The sequence below is a fragment of the Fusarium redolens genome, assembly GCF_020744475.1.
Source record: "Fusarium redolens strain MPI-CAGE-AT-0023 chromosome Unknown BKA55scaffold_10, whole genome shotgun sequence".
Classification (NCBI taxonomy): Eukaryota; Fungi; Ascomycota; class Sordariomycetes; order Hypocreales; family Nectriaceae; genus Fusarium; species Fusarium redolens.
In genome coordinates, this window is record NW_025763673.1 from 1,673,640 (window position 1) to 1,688,439 (window position 14,800).

The 14,800-nt window shown below is 50.7% G+C and overlaps 4 protein-coding genes across 4 annotated transcripts; 2 read left to right on the plus strand and 2 right to left on the minus strand.

The window, feature by feature from the left end:
* Positions 1–6,712: 6,712 nt before the first annotated feature.
* On the minus strand, positions 6,713–7,947 carry BKA55DRAFT_540887 (uncharacterized protein; the record flags this gene model as incomplete). The annotated part of the gene is made up of 2 exons (XM_046190311.1): positions 6,713–7,398; positions 7,455–7,947. The coding sequence occupies 2 exons, from the start codon at positions 7,945–7,947 to the stop codon at positions 6,713–6,715; spliced, it is 1,179 nt and encodes a 392-aa protein (XP_046048240.1).
* Positions 7,948–9,293: 1,346 nt separating this feature from the next.
* Positions 9,294–11,613, plus strand: BKA55DRAFT_71627 (uncharacterized protein). Its single transcript, XM_046200898.1, has 2 exons — positions 9,294–10,328; positions 10,376–11,613. The coding sequence occupies exons 1-2, from the start codon at positions 9,604–9,606 to the stop codon at positions 11,457–11,459; spliced, it is 1,809 nt and encodes a 602-aa protein (XP_046048241.1). The 5' UTR covers positions 9,294–9,603; the 3' UTR covers positions 11,460–11,613.
* A 191-nt stretch (positions 11,614–11,804) lies between these two features.
* BKA55DRAFT_540889 (uncharacterized protein) lies at positions 11,805–14,155 on the minus strand (the record flags this gene model as incomplete). Its single annotated transcript, XM_046190312.1, has 4 exons — positions 11,805–11,845; positions 12,130–12,196; positions 12,566–12,950; positions 13,029–14,155. The coding sequence occupies 4 exons, from the start codon at positions 14,153–14,155 to the stop codon at positions 11,805–11,807; spliced, it is 1,620 nt and encodes a 539-aa protein (XP_046048242.1).
* BKA55DRAFT_572728 (uncharacterized protein) lies at positions 14,096–14,719 on the plus strand. Its single transcript, XM_046193162.1, has one exon. It carries the CDS (start codon positions 14,386–14,388, stop codon positions 14,545–14,547), a length of 162 nt encoding a protein of 53 aa, XP_046048243.1. The 5' UTR covers positions 14,096–14,385; the 3' UTR covers positions 14,548–14,719.
* The last annotated feature ends 81 nt before the right edge of the window (positions 14,720–14,800 follow it).

Below are 14,800 nucleotides of genomic sequence, written 5' to 3' on the forward strand. Positions count from 1 at the left end.
TGTTATGTTATGTTATGTATATTTTTCGTCCGGGGGGCCGTAGGCCCCGAAAGTCTCCTAATGGAGCACAGGACGTGCTGAGCTAGAGAAATTGGGACCTATCTACACACTAATTACAGAATACTATGACTTCCTCTCGAATTCCAATTCTGCAGACGCGTCGATAGACCTCACACTATCCAGCATATCAACGGCACAAATGGCGCATCTTATCTAGCCTGTTACCCGTCAGCGGGATGATCAGGCGCGGCTGATGAACGACAGCCGCAAGGTAAGCCCGTTGTTAGGCGATCGTGAGCCTCTGGGCGCGGTAGCCTCAGGGCTGCCTTCAAGTGGTCACGATCAGATAGAGGGCGTGCTAGCGCCCTTCATCTGGCCGAGAACAGGTAAGAGAGAAAGGTAAGAAAAAGGAAATGTATAAGGGTAAAAGAGGGGAGGAAGGATGCGAGTGCGTCCCGGGTCGTGCTCGTCTAATAACGAGGACAGATCTTTCCAAAGAAAACGCTGGCTTTAGACAGTTCGGTGAACTTGGTGAAGTCTCTTCCTGTTGCCAGGTTGACTGCTGCATTCGGTGAGGGTGCCAACCTCATCCGATGACGCGGCGGTACCTTTCTGCAGTAGAAGATGTGGTCCGGTGCTTTGCGTCGGTTGCATGAGCAGACCAGGCGTGCATCACTATGGTCGAATCTCTCGTGATATGCGGCGAAGTCCCCATGAAGCGACCTTGCTGCCAGCAGATGGTGCAAGGCTGCACGCGGGAGCGACAGCTCCGGCGGACAGCCTGTAGTCGCCTTGAGATTGAGTCTTTTGTACTGCTCAGGAGCGGAGGTGGACCACCACGCCTGGAACGCTTCTTTCGGCTTCTGTCTTGCGATTCTTCGTAGGTAAGCCAGCGTCGGTTGAGCGCCTTCGGGCTCGGGGAGCGATGACGCTGCCTTTGCCAGCTTGTCGGCCTGTTCGTTGCCAGGGATGTTGGAGTGCCCTGGCACCCAGCGAACTTGGATGGCTCCATGCGATGTCGTCAGAGCTTGGAACTCGAGAAAGACGTTTTGAGAGGATTCAGAAGGAGTGCCTCGTAGACACGTGGCGGCTGCCAGGTTATCTAGGCAGATGAATATATTCTGTGTTGCTAATTCTCGCAGGTTTAGAGCAGCCTTCAGGCCCTCTAAAGCCCCGGTAGCTTCAGCATCGAAAACCTCAGCAGGTCCGAGGCGACCTGATCCGTCAAAGATGGGGATATTGTTCTGATGGATGGTGAAGCCATAGCTGGCAGCCCCTTCTGAGGAAAGAGAGCCATCCGAGTATACGACCAAGGTGAGCGGGTCGAGAGACTCGACCCAGCGGGAAAAGGCGTCAGCCGATTTCTCTTTAGACGCTGTCTGCAGTGGGGGCAACTGTTCTTGATGGAAGCATCGATAGACGAGTTTCGGCCGCGTGCAGGGTGCAAAGAGTTCGTTTGCACGTCGAAGGCGCGTCCTGAAGCTGCTCTCTGCCTGTATTTGATATCTTCGTTTGATGAGGTCGTGGTAAGTAGGCTGTCGGGGCGGGCGCGTTCGGATCGCCAGAGGATGAGCCTCATCCAGCGATTTGAGTCGTGCGGAGAACCTAAGTCGCCTCGCGTCAAGCAATTGATCGACTGGTGGTATCCCGCTTTCTCTGTGGAGGACGGTGATGGGTGTCGTCTTCCAGACGGGAAGAATGGCCTTCATAGCCTGTTTCATGGCTTTTGTCATTATTTGCACGAGATGCTGGTTACTCGATGGTAGATCTTTCGTAGGATGGGTCCACCGCGGCCTGGTCTTGCCCGGGTACCACGCCTCTGAGCCGTGGAGCAGCACTGGCTCGACACATGCTCTGACGGCGCCTCGCACGGCGCTCGGTAGAGGGCCGTGTACCGTGTTGGTGAGCCCCCGCAAATGATAAGCCACTGCCTTTGCTTTGGCCGCCCACTTTTCGACATGAAGTCGAAAAGATAGTCTGCTATCCAACCAGATACCAAGCCAGCGTAGAGCTGGTTCAGGGTATTTCTCGACATCGCCGTGGCGCACTGCCGGCGCAGTCCTGAGTTTGCTGCGGGAGAAATGCATGACTTCGGTCTTCTTCGTGTCGAAGGACACGCCATTCTCCGCGCCCCATCGCACCATCTCGGCGATGGAACTAGATGCCATGGCAGAAGTCTCGTCTACTGTGTCGCCTATGGACAGGATGGCCGTGTCGTCTGCATAGCCGAAGCGACCCTGAGGGTTCCCTAATCGATAGATTGGCTCAGTGTAGAGCAGAAAGAGGATTGGCGATACCGGCGACCCCTGAGGGAGGCCGCACTGAAGGGGAGAAGAGGGCGTGACTGTGTCTTGGTACCTGACACGCGCCGACCGGCCGCCCATGAAGGAGCCGGCCCAGCGAGCCAGATGATTAGGCCAGCCTTGCTCACGAAGACGCAGGACGAGCCTGTTGCGCATGACGGTGTCGAAAGCACCTTGGACGTCCATTGTGACTAGAGTCGCCACCTTCTTGCGTGCAAACGCTTCTTCAATATCATGGACCAGAGCAGTTACCAAGTCTGTTGCCGACCTCTTGGGGAGCGCCCCAGCTTGCTGCGGATGAAGGACGCTGTAGTGAACGGCTGCCCAGGCTAGGCGGCGCGCGATCAGTCGTTCTAGTCCCTTACCAAGACAGGAGAGCAGTGAGATGGGTCGCCATGCTCGTGGTTCGGTAAGGTCTCTCCGTCCCGGTTTCGCGATCATGACCACCTCCGCCTCCTTGAATGGTTTTGGATGATGGCCTATGGTAAGGCATCTTTCGAAGAGACGCCGGACGTGTGTACCGATGGTATGCCATACTGCTTCAAGAAGTTTGACTGTGATGTTGTCTGACCCTGGGGATGTATTGCCTGTGTGACAAGTCGCATATTGCGCCTCCTCCAGAGAGATTTCGGGAGAGAATGGGATCGATCTAGGTGGGAATACTGGCGTCCATGCGTTTGCGATGTCGTCCTCCGCAGTTCTTCGTTCAAGCGTGGCCTGTCGGAGTGCGTTGGCTTTATCCATCTGGCTTTCGTACACGACGTTATCGACCTGTAGAGGTGGCGGCTGGAAGGCTCCTGGGGACTTTAGCCACCGGACAGCTTTGAAAACGTCGCTACTGCTGGAGAAGCCATCGATGAGGTTACGCCAATAGCGCCTCTTGGCCCGACGGACCACACGATGAAAGCCTCTTTTGGCGATCTGAACGTCCTGGTTGAAGCCGAGTGGGTAGCTTCTTCTGATGGCTCGAAAAGCAGCCGCGGCGTCGGCGCACTCCTCCGTCCACCAGGGAGCCGGGCGTCCGCCTTTCCGCGCGGGCCTCCCAGACGCTTTTGCTGCTGATGTTAGTAGACTCACGAGTGAAGACGCAAGCTCGTCCAGCTCCTCGGGGGTCGAATCTGTGAGGGGGATTCCTGTAGCGCCAAGCTCTACGATCTCGACGAATCGTTTAAGCTCGTCTTCCGTCGTCACTCGAATCTTGCCTGGCTGCACCGGAGTCGATCTGACGTCTGGGAAGGTCAGGCTGAGCGTGAAGTGGTCAGAGCTGGTGGCGAGATGGTCCTCGACGATAGCTTCAGCAAGTGGTAGGTTAGTAAAGGCAAGATCGATTGTGTTGCCGTACGGGTTTGTTGGGATATCTAAAGTGTTGAGAAGGCTGAGGTCATTCTCAGACACCCATCCTGCTATCTCTTGCCCCCGGTTCGTAGTTTGGCCTGTTTGCCAGCTACGATGTCTGGCATTGAAATCGCCAGCTACGAGGCAACGTTCCGGGACAGACCATTGAAATAGCGTGTCTAGGGCGTCCCTCTCGTCGTTCTGACGATAGAAGTTGACTATGGTCATGCCGTTGATCGCGAGCCAGAGAATGTCTCGGGTCTGGAAGGGCCGAATTTGGTCGGCAAGGAGTCTGGGGTCTCGCCGGACATATGTCATCACTCTAGGCCGAGTATCGTTGCTATTCCACATGTCGACCGGCGTGAATGTGTCGTATGCAGGGTGAGTCTTGGTTAGACAGCGGGTCTCTGTGTGAGCCGTCCACGGCTCTTGCAAGAGCACAATGTCATATCGTTCCGAGTCGGCCAGCGCCAGGGCGCAGTCGTGGGCCGGAGGGATCTTGCCGACGTTGGCCTGGAAGATCTTGAGCGGCTTCCTGTCGTTCTTTCGTGTTTGAGAATATCTATTCCCGGTCATGAGGACGAGTGATGAGTACGATTCGGCGCTTTCGCGGTGAGCCTGGTCTGGGCTGTTCGGGTTCTTCCTCTGCTTCATAGCCAGCATGAGGGGTCGTGGCCACCATGATGCACGAGGGTGCTCCTGATACAGCTGGGCTGGGAGCACGATGGTTAGGCTGTTCTTGTGATGTGACATCCACGCTTCGTCGCTCAGCCATGCCCTGCTGCGTTTCCTGATGCGATTCCAGATGCCGTTCTCGATGTCGTTGTCGGTATGTCTCCGCACCTACGGTCCGGACATGCTTTCGTTGCTCTTTAGTGAGTCGGCGGAGCACGCCGTGCACTGTCTTTGGCCGAGCTGGGCACCTACGGAAGTTGGCCTGGTGGGGGCCTAAGCAGTTGATGCACTGTTCTCGTGCGATGCAATCGTCTACAAGATGGCCAGTCTCACCACAGCGTCGGCAAACTGGCTGTCTGTGACAGTTGCGGGCAAAGTGGTAGCCCCAGCACGTCTCACACTGTCTGGGTCGGTCGGTTTTGTCAACAAGCCTGGCTGCGCTGCTGCCGAAAAGAGACCAGAATCTCTTTGTGGGCTTCAGAAAGGACACGAGCAGGGCCTTGGTCAAGGGGTTATCCGAGAATTGTCTTCCGGTACGTACATCAATGGGCTTGATCCCAGTCTGGACTTCTATCTCGTCGCTAACGACGCTGTCACTATCCACCTCATTACCGTAAAAGTCAGTCAGCCTTGCGGGAACGTCTGAGACCACATAGGTGAACCATTCCTTGTTCGTTTCTACTGCTGTAGCTCCCAGTTCAGCGGCCCACTCAGCTTGTTTATCTACCAGAAAGTCGCGTGTGACAGAGTCGGCGGCCAGGACGGCCCATCCCGATCTGACCGGGAACACCTGTCGAATTTTGTCCGAGACGGCGCCGAGTTTTTCCCGGATCAGAGTCCGGATGGCATAGCTACTGTGGGCCCTGGCCGGAGCTCCGGCTTCTAGACGGATGAAGACACGGAGGTCTTGTCGGGGTGGGGCGATAGTCGTCTGTTGCCCTTGGCGATGAGGTGGATCTGTTTGTCGGCGTCCATGTTGTTGTTGTTGTCTGTGGGTCAGACGGTCATGGTCAGTGGGAGGCGCGGCAGCAGCGACGCTGCTGTATGTAGGCTTTGGGGTCGCAGGTCCGGAGCAGGAGAGCTCTCGTTTCCAAAAGCCGAGGAAATCATCGGCAAATTGCTGAGCGAAACGTCGTTGCGGTCCGGTGACGAATTGCTGGGCCGCTTCTTCAAATTTGGCACAAAAGGCCTGGAAAACCCCCAGCTTGATGTTGTACTCTTCCACGTATTCTCGCGCGAGATCGTTGGCTGATTCAACGATAGAGATCGGTCGTTGTTCAAAAATGGATGCGGGACTGGCACGCTCAGCTCCTTCCGTAACTGCGGCGATGGTGGCGGGGTTGAGTGGTGAGGATGGTGTCTGAGCCATCCGCCTGGGACCGGGTGAAACACCAATGGTGCCGTTGACGGCTGCCGGACTGTTCTGCAAGAGGGCTGCACGGGCTCCCCGGTTCAGGTTGACGGGAGTGTGGATCCCCAGATCGAAGGGATCCAAGGCAGCGGGCGGGATCGTCGTAGACGAGGCCATCGCCGCGGTTTGCGACTGCGCAAAGCGCAGATTGGAATGTTTGTTGTGCACTTGTTAAGGATTTAGGTGTAGACAGGGCCACTTTCTTAACACTTGTATGCCAAGAAAGTGTGATGACAAAGGAAGGTGAAGGTGTAATATCAGGCCAAGAGTGGAAATTTGGAAAGCTATAGGGTAGCAAGTTGCCATAGCTGTAGTCACCTTCATATCTCCTAATGTCAAACGCTCGAGGTTTTCGTGATAACGCAGATCGACCATGTGATGCTTTCCAAATACAAAACTTGAGGCCTGACTCTTCCGGATAAAAGAGAGTCTATTTGATCAAAGATGAACTTGTTTGCGAGGACGACGTGCATGGAGCAAGTTCGGCACTTTTTGTTGTATTTCCACATAGGATCAGTTCTCACTTCCCGTGATGACATTATATCTCGCTGTGAAGTTGTTGTCGATAAGCAATCGATAAGAATGGCCACCATTCCGCCTCGGGTGAATTGGCCCGCTCAATTTTATTTAAAAACCAGTCTAATATTTCGACGACTCGAGGCTTCCGCATGGCTGAAATGACGGCCTGTAGTTGCCTGCAGGAGAGCGGCCACGCATCGTGAGGCTTGTGTCGACTCTGATTCAAGTGTTACATCATCCTGTAATAGGTCCGTCTGTGACAGATAAAATTAGAGATTGGAGTTCAAGGTTAAAGGATGATATTTGCGAATTATCTACACATAATGCAGACCAAGAAAACAATTTTCTTACGGTGGAGGTTGGTATGATGCATCTTTTATGCGTTACAATCAAAACTTCAAATAATATGCTATAAACAATGCTAGTAACATATCAATCTTGGTGCACTCAATCAGTTTATGATAAATACCTAGCTTTCCTTAGTCTCTAAGCTTGAGAAAAATGCCGTCGTCTCTAATGTTTTCTTTGCCTCCTCTAACACTCTCTTAACCTCCCGTTCAGCCGATCTCCGGAACTCTTTTGTACTTTTTTCCTTGCCCTTTTGAACCTCTGCCTCCCGCTCATCTAGCTTTCTTCGTTCCTCGATAATGCACTGCATATTCTTCTCCGCTTGACTTTGTGCCTCCTCTTCGTTCCGGCTCAGGCCCTCGATTGTTTTTCCAATATTAAGTCGAATATCTGTAATGATTTCCCCATACTCTTTGACATTCAACATCTCGGTAAGCTCGACAGCATCGTCAAAGAACTTCTTCATCCTTGGCCAGTTGATAGGCCTACGTTCGATGGCTATGGTTTGGACTTCAGCTATTGATTGCAGAAGACCTCTGCTTGGTTGCATATCGAAAGTATGCTGTAAATGCTCCAATTCTTTCACCCACATAGTAAGCGATACGGCTTCTACACAGTCCCAGTTATGCTTGCGTAGTAATTCCGGCCAAGTTTTCCGTCCACAAGCAAAACATGCCTCCTCGAGGATCTGCTGTAGATATGCCATTAACCTATACGGGCTGCTGAATGGTAGGCTTGCTATTTTTTGCCCCTCTTGCATATAGCCATCATCAGGCTTCGGCTCTCCGTTTTCTTCCTCTGTTGCGTCTAGTCAGTGAATATACTGTAATTAATCTCGTCGAATACGCAGCTAAGCAACATACCATCCGCAGGTCTAGCCTCTTCTGCCGGTTCTTCATATTCTCTCGTCGGCTCTGTTTCTGCAGCTGCACTATCCTCTTCTGGCCAGAATCTGCCTTCCGTCGGCGCGTCATCTACTGATGGCTCTGCTGCAGCCACAAAATCCCAATCTGATGTCCCTGGTATGGCTTCTACAGCCGCTTCGCATTCATCAGGCTTCCCGCTGATGGGTTCTTCTTTAGCACCAGGAGCTGGTATGTCGCAAGACTGAGAAGGTTCCGTGTCTCTTGCTGATAGATCATATTCTGTCGCAGCCTCAGGCTCACAGAACCTGTCTTCATCATCATACGAAACCTTTTCTGCAGGCTTTTCAGTGTCCCAAATGATCTCCCTTACGGGTGGTGGTGAAGCTAAAGGTGGCATGCTGGCTTTTAGCTTTTTCTTCGACTTCTTGCTCTTTTTCGCTTGTCCAAATCCCCAATCAACGAAATCAGACGCCTCGATTGATGTAGCCATAATGCGGAACGGGTAGAGTAGGGTGTTCTTTAGGCGAACGTAGCGATAAATAGTTTACCTGCTGAACCTAAGAAAGATGATGAATGTAATGGGTAATGACCTTTATTGCCAGACTTCTTAATGCGGGGTTTGAGTCATCCTGCATGAATGCCTGGGCGCCTAAGTCTTAAATCAGGCTCTGCAGGCCAACCCAATCTTCGCGTCTATCCAATCAACTTCAAATCTTCAAGCTAACAACGCATCTACCGATCGTCGACTCACCAAGTCAGCTCATATTGATTGGTACACCGATCCGTGGAGTATTGTGCAACGAAATCGCCGTAGCCTCGATATGCAATACTCCAGGACTAAGGGTAAAATCGTCTACTCTTTACGGCACATAATAGTAATCGCGGCCACGCTGTTCTTACTTTCACCACTCAGTCTGTCTATTCGTATCACTGATTCCTGGTCAAGCCTGCGACGGGACTAGTTCAAATCGCCCTCACAAGCCTGAAATTCCATACGTATCGCTTCGCCACCTCGAATATGATACTTCAGGGTTCTTCCAACCAGCCACTAGACGATCTTTGCCGGGGTGGGCCGCTCTAGGCGCAAAGAATTGAACATTGAGTTAAGGAACAGCATGGGCTGGCTGCTCGTCCGGACTCTTGGCGCTCGATCCTGTCATAATCGACATGTGCTGAGTGGCACATGCCTTGTAATCGAACTTGTTACCTCCCTTAGTCCTACGTGTCTCACTACCCCGCCTTGTTCGACGCCCAATCAAAGACGGATTTGGTATCTTTCGAGGGTCACACAGCATAATTTAAGGATGACTGCAGTGGTCCGGGTAGCCGCGGCCTCTTTATCATCCATGGAGGTTGAAGCTATGCAGCCGATTCCATTTTCATCCATGCCCCGTGCGGCCGCGCAACGAAGAATTGTATTTCGACGAGTCATAATGCGACCACCTTTTTCTCAAGCTGCACACCCAATGGCCTTGTGCATCAGTGACGTGGTCACTTGCCCACCATTAACCCTGTGCCCGGACTAACATGTGTCGAAGCCTGGCTTGATTACCCCAGCGAAAGGGCTTTGCGGCTGCAGCCGGTCAAGCTGGCCGCTTTCAAGCCTTCGACAGGGTTTGCAACGAACTCGAAAATGGCAATGTAACACGGTTGTTTTCTTTTCCCCTTAAGTGCTCCGGAAATTGTCCAGACCAGCCAGCAATGCAAAGAGTTTTCTTACAGCTTGGTCCGCTGCAGAATCGTATAAGTAACTTTAAACACCACTATAATTACTATAATAGCGATTGCACCCTGATATTTTGTCCCATGGCGTACTGGTTATGCGCGACTGTTACGAAATGCAGTTTTTAAATCACATGAGGCATCATCCAGGAGGTCTTAGGTGAGACATGCTGCATGCATGCCTGGGCGCCTAAGTCTTGAATCAGGCTCTTCAGACCAACATCATCTGCACAACAATAAAGTCTTTTAATTTGCTGACTTGAGGCTTAAGTGATAGCTCATCAGATAGATGAACTTTGTTCGTTCGCTGATCTTCGATTGTAATCTGAAAAAGGCAGTACCGAGAGTTTACTCGGACTATCAATCTTATAGCTTGCATCTCAAATCATAGCGTCATAAGCGACTTTATGGTCTTGATAGCATAATGCTGTGCCTTGACATACCCGTTCCCCGCTGCGTCCAGAAACTCATCTTTGAGCCACCGGTTTGCTTGTTAAATGTGCAGGACATCAAAGCCGTGAATCTCATCAGGAAGTTCGGCGACGAATTTGGACGACGGAGAGACGAAATCGACCAGGCATGCAGTCTCGCATCTGGCCCATCCGACGTGGTCATACTTCTGGAGCGACCGCATGAATCTCAAACTTACCACGGAACCTTTGGCGAGTTTGTGAAGCGATGCAAGACGCTGAAGAGCGTTGATGAACTTATCAGATTCAGCTCCAAGGGAGCTCGGAGTATTCATACTGTCACTGTCCTTGACGCATTCTCTTTCAAACCCCGGGATTCAACACCCATTCCCTCAGAGCGGTGCCATCAGCTGATCGAGGAAATCTTAAAACTTAAAAAGCCTAAAGTTGTTCTATGTTGTTGGAATCAACCTTGCGAACAGCCATTTGTGGCTCGATTCAAGTCGCACGGAGTTGGCACATGGCCATTTCGCCATCAAGTGGACATAGGGGGGTTTTCTATAATTGCAATGCGATCATTCCATCCAGCTGCGGCTGTCTGTTACGATGAGTCGCGAAAGGCCTGTTGCCGAATGCTGCTCATCTGTCATTTCGTTCTAGCATTTGCTCAATTGGCAGGTTCAGCCGTAGTCCCTGAGTGGATGGAGACAGTCTGTCAAAATAGCTCCACAGAATACTTGTAAATCCCCAAATTTCTAGCTTCAAAAATAGAGCCTAACTTCTTAGGGAATCCCGACGCAATGGTTCTAGAACCCTCGTTGATCTAATGAGGACACACGTCATCTTAGGCAATTTATGGAAGATGATGGGAGTTGAGAGAGAGCGAACGACCTACCGGTATCCAGTCTCCGAAGGCAGATTTGCTGAACATCAACGCCAGCAGGTAAACGCACTGTTGAGACAATTACTTGCCTCAAACTACAATAAAGGGGCCCAAGATATCACAAAACTCTGTCTTCTATGGAAGGATTACAAATATTATGAGCCCTCCAGGCGGCAAGACATACTCAGTCGATTAATAGAGCTTGGAAGCCAGCAAGGCTCGTACCAGGGCCAGGGGGCCGTTTCTACGTTTTCGTCCACTCGCAAAAGCTACTACGTTGGGTTTGCAGATGATGAAGACGATGACGACCTTGAGAAACAGTTGGCTTCTTTGAACATTCATGAAAACACATCATCAGTGGACGATGAATTAGTGACTCTTGCACGGCTGCAAAGGCGACTTTCTCATCAGAAAGACCACCTTCAGAGGATCGAGAACGTCGCGACTGAAGTGCTATCCCATATTCAGCTGAGTATCAAGCTTCAAATTACGATTTTTAGCCATGATAGAGCCGATCTCTCAAAGATCATTGCAGAACTAGCTAAAGACATGTATCGTTACCTGGAAGAGGTAACAGCACTTATCACGGCAACACCAGCAGTTCTAGCGGGAGAAGAAGGCCTAGTTCACCACGAGGAACAGCCAAGAAGATCCTTGGTCCAGCGTCCCGATGCTCGCAGTATTATGGACTCTGTTATCCTGGGTGTTGAAATATTATCAAACCGGGCATTTCGTTGCATCATACTTTGTTCAGGATTAATAGCCAAGGGGAGGATTCTTTTTAGCCCATCACAAGATTCAAATGATGATGTGATGGACACAATCTTCGACGTGCCCAAGAACCTTGAAGACATGTCGGCGGGCATTAAGTCTACTCTCGATACTTTACTGATTCTTCGGGAGCAACTGGACAATCCTAACCAACTGCTCAAGCGTGAAAATCATGTCAAGCTACCGTATGAAGACAAAGGTCTTGGTGCATTATAAAAACAAATTCGGGAACGGGCTTCATTACAACGGCCCTCTACAGATTTATAGTCGACGTCGTGATAGGATAGCTGCAAGAGGTTTTCAACGTTATTGTCACGACATTTTCGAGAAATCAGATCTCCTGCTAAGTAATCAGCTCTGTCCGCTCGTCGTGTTTCCAGGCCGCAAGCTGTGTTAGGTTAGCAAGCTGAACGTTGTTAGAGAATGACCGTAAGTCACCATTTGATATGCAGCGTTTGATTGATAAGTAAATGAATAAAATGCTTTATTCCGCGCAGTGGCGGTAAAAACGCAAGGTAGGTTAGGAGGAGATCTCTAACGGCGGGAGGTAAGAACCTGATATTATCTTTTTCGGCCCCGGTCTGTTCCTGGCTCTTGTGATACTGCACATATATTATAACCAACTTCTCCTATATTAGCATAGATCGGCGACGAGGGCCTGTATTAATGTATATAATAGAGAGCAGCTCTGGGGATTGTAGCAGAGGACCAGGGAGGACTTAGATAAGTGTTAATATCCTCCTTAAGAACTCTTGGACATGTGCCTCGTAGATGGCTATCGCTTTAGGGCAGAGGCAAGTCCTACCACCACTGCCGCCGCCGCTGCCGCTTTTCCTCAACCCCCTCTGGTCTAGTCGTATAAATACCCTGCGTAAGGATGCCCTACCTTTAATCTGCCGGAGTAGGGCATTGTGCGTCCCTGCTAGTATCTCCCTGTTCCTACTATCTGTTATCTATGAAGCACCGTAGTCCTCCAGATCTAGGTTATTATTTAGCCTCTACGCCTTAATTAGAGCGATATCCTCCATTCCGAATAGCAGCTTATTATATAGGAGAGAGTGTGCCTAACGGAACTCAGATAGGGCCAGCTATAATACCTATTCTATGCGCAGCTGCTTTCCTATATAGTTAACTGTCTCTCCGTTAAGAGACTAGCAGGCCTGATATATAGTAAGTTCAGTGCTAGATGCCACGAAGAGATATAATTGCTACTGTAATATATAACTATAGGGTATCTTTGTTATTTGCTAGAAGTATTTCTTATATATCTAGTTAAGTAGGTCGGGAATTCTATCTTCGTCATCCTGCTTCTGAAAGCATACAAAGTCAAATAGGATAAGTTGAGCAGTCCAGGTGAGCGCCGATAGGTTGCTGTTAAAGTTACCTGGCTTATGCCAGGTACATAGCCTACGCTGCTCCTTGTCCGACTGACGCGTCCAGCTCTTCTTCCGGCTCTTTATAGCACAGAAGCTTAATATCGCAGACCGGAATGGCCTGCTTCCGACGGTCTGGCAGATAAGGGAGATGCAAAACTTGCAGATGGCATGCTTAAGCTCACAGTCGCCATTAACAACGCCATTGCCCTCGTTGCAATAATTGTCAGCGCGATTATAATTATCGTCGTTGTCGTCGTTGTCGTCGTCGTCGTCGTCGTTGCTATTCTTGCCATCCTTCCCTCTTGCTATCTTATCCTGCCTCTGTAATATACTGATAATGTTCTTCATAGCCTGCTGCTGCATAGAGGTCGCCTTGACGGTGTCTCTCGGTACTATCTAATCGTCACACTCTCGGGTGAAATATCCGTCGGCACGGAACACCGTGCGGTAGTAGTATGCGAGGAGCTGCTTTTGTATCCGAAAGTAGGAGGTTAAGCTCGACTCATTCTTGAAGCTGCGGAATTTATCGGCCTTGATGCTGCTCAGCTTGCTATCTTTACCACGGAAATTACTTAGTCTTTTTGCCCGCTGCTGTGTTATCTTTTGCTCGGGCGATTTGTCACTGCATAACCTGTATGCATCCCGGAGCATGCCTTCTGCCGCGGCGAGGATGCGCCTGAGGTCTGTAGCGGTTCGACCGGTGCCATCTCCCTTATTCTCGTCGTCATCGTTGTGGTCGTCGTCGTCCTCGTCGTCCTCACTACAGATACCGTCGTCCAGTGGGTCTATGCTTCTCGGCAAGGCATATGATGATATGATCTTGGTGTCACGAAGTCCCCGTAGATGTGTGGGAAATCCGGTATGGATGAGCCAGGGCACCCGATCTGCTTGCGACTTATCGATTCCTTCAACTATACTGGCCTTCTCTTCGAGATCGTGCGAAGCTTGGATGACGTCTGCCTTTAGGTCCTTAAACAGCTTCCCTTCTTCCTGCGACGACGGAGATATAGGTAGTAAACCCCCCAGTGTTAGTGGTCCTAATACTGCCCCTGCTGCTCCTGCTGCTCCTGTCCTTGGTGATATTGAAGGATCATCGATGACGAAGTAGTCGATAAGCCCCTTTGCGGTGAAATATGTTTGTAGACGGCACGATCTCCAGAGTGGTCTATCGTCGGTGTACTGTGAGGCCCTCTTGCTATGCGCTGGCATATGGTTGTGCATCTTTTCGATGCGGCGTATGCAGTAGTTGCACTCGGCATCAGTGCAGCAGATGTACCCTTCGTAAACGGTAAGCCCCTCTATTGGTCGACATGGTCGCTTTCTATCAACCCTCCACTGCCGTAGCTCGTCGACTGGGCGTAGCGAGTAGCTCGACAGCTGCTCGATGGTCAGCCGCAGCTCTTCACCTCTCATCCGGTGCGGCTGGGCCCGCAGGTGGCTCTTCCAGCTCGTCGGTTTCGGCACCAGACATGTGCCGCAGGGCCGGCAGACTATGACCCGGTGGTCGGGATCATAGGTAAAGCTGTCGAGACCCATTATATATGTTTACCGTGCAAATAATATTAAGGTAGGGCGTAGTAATAGATAAAATATAAGTGATTATTATGAGTGATGTGTGGGAAGCAAGTGATCGATGATATGTAACAATGTTATATATCGATCGATGTCGATGTTGGTTGATGGATTGACTGATATTCTGACTATTAGTCTTGTTTACCTTGCCTCTAGGTTCTTCTTCCCCTGCTTAGCTTTCGCTTCTTAGTTAAATGATATACTTTCTTTTCTTTTTCCTCTCTTGTTTTCCCTGGATGATAAGCCTTATCGATAGAGAGCTGGCTGGCCGGCTGGCGGTTAGTTTGGGTTTTCTTTTTCTGGTCGTGCTGGAATTATTTTCTTTTTGGACCAATTACCATCCACTCTTTCACTGAAATCCTCTTTCACTTCACCCGCCCTTTGCCCATGTCGATCTCCAAGTCACCCACCCCGCATATTTCGCCCTGCGGGGTACCTCCATCCGCCCGGCAGGGGTCTCCTCTTTCACCGAAAGTGAGCCGGATAAAAGGGGTGTATTTTAGAGCCAAGTTCAATTAAAGTATTAGGGGCTGCGTTGAAAATCTAAGCTGCAGTCACCCACCGGAGATGACACGGGCCAAGGGGACGGAAAACGCGGCGGGCTTTAAG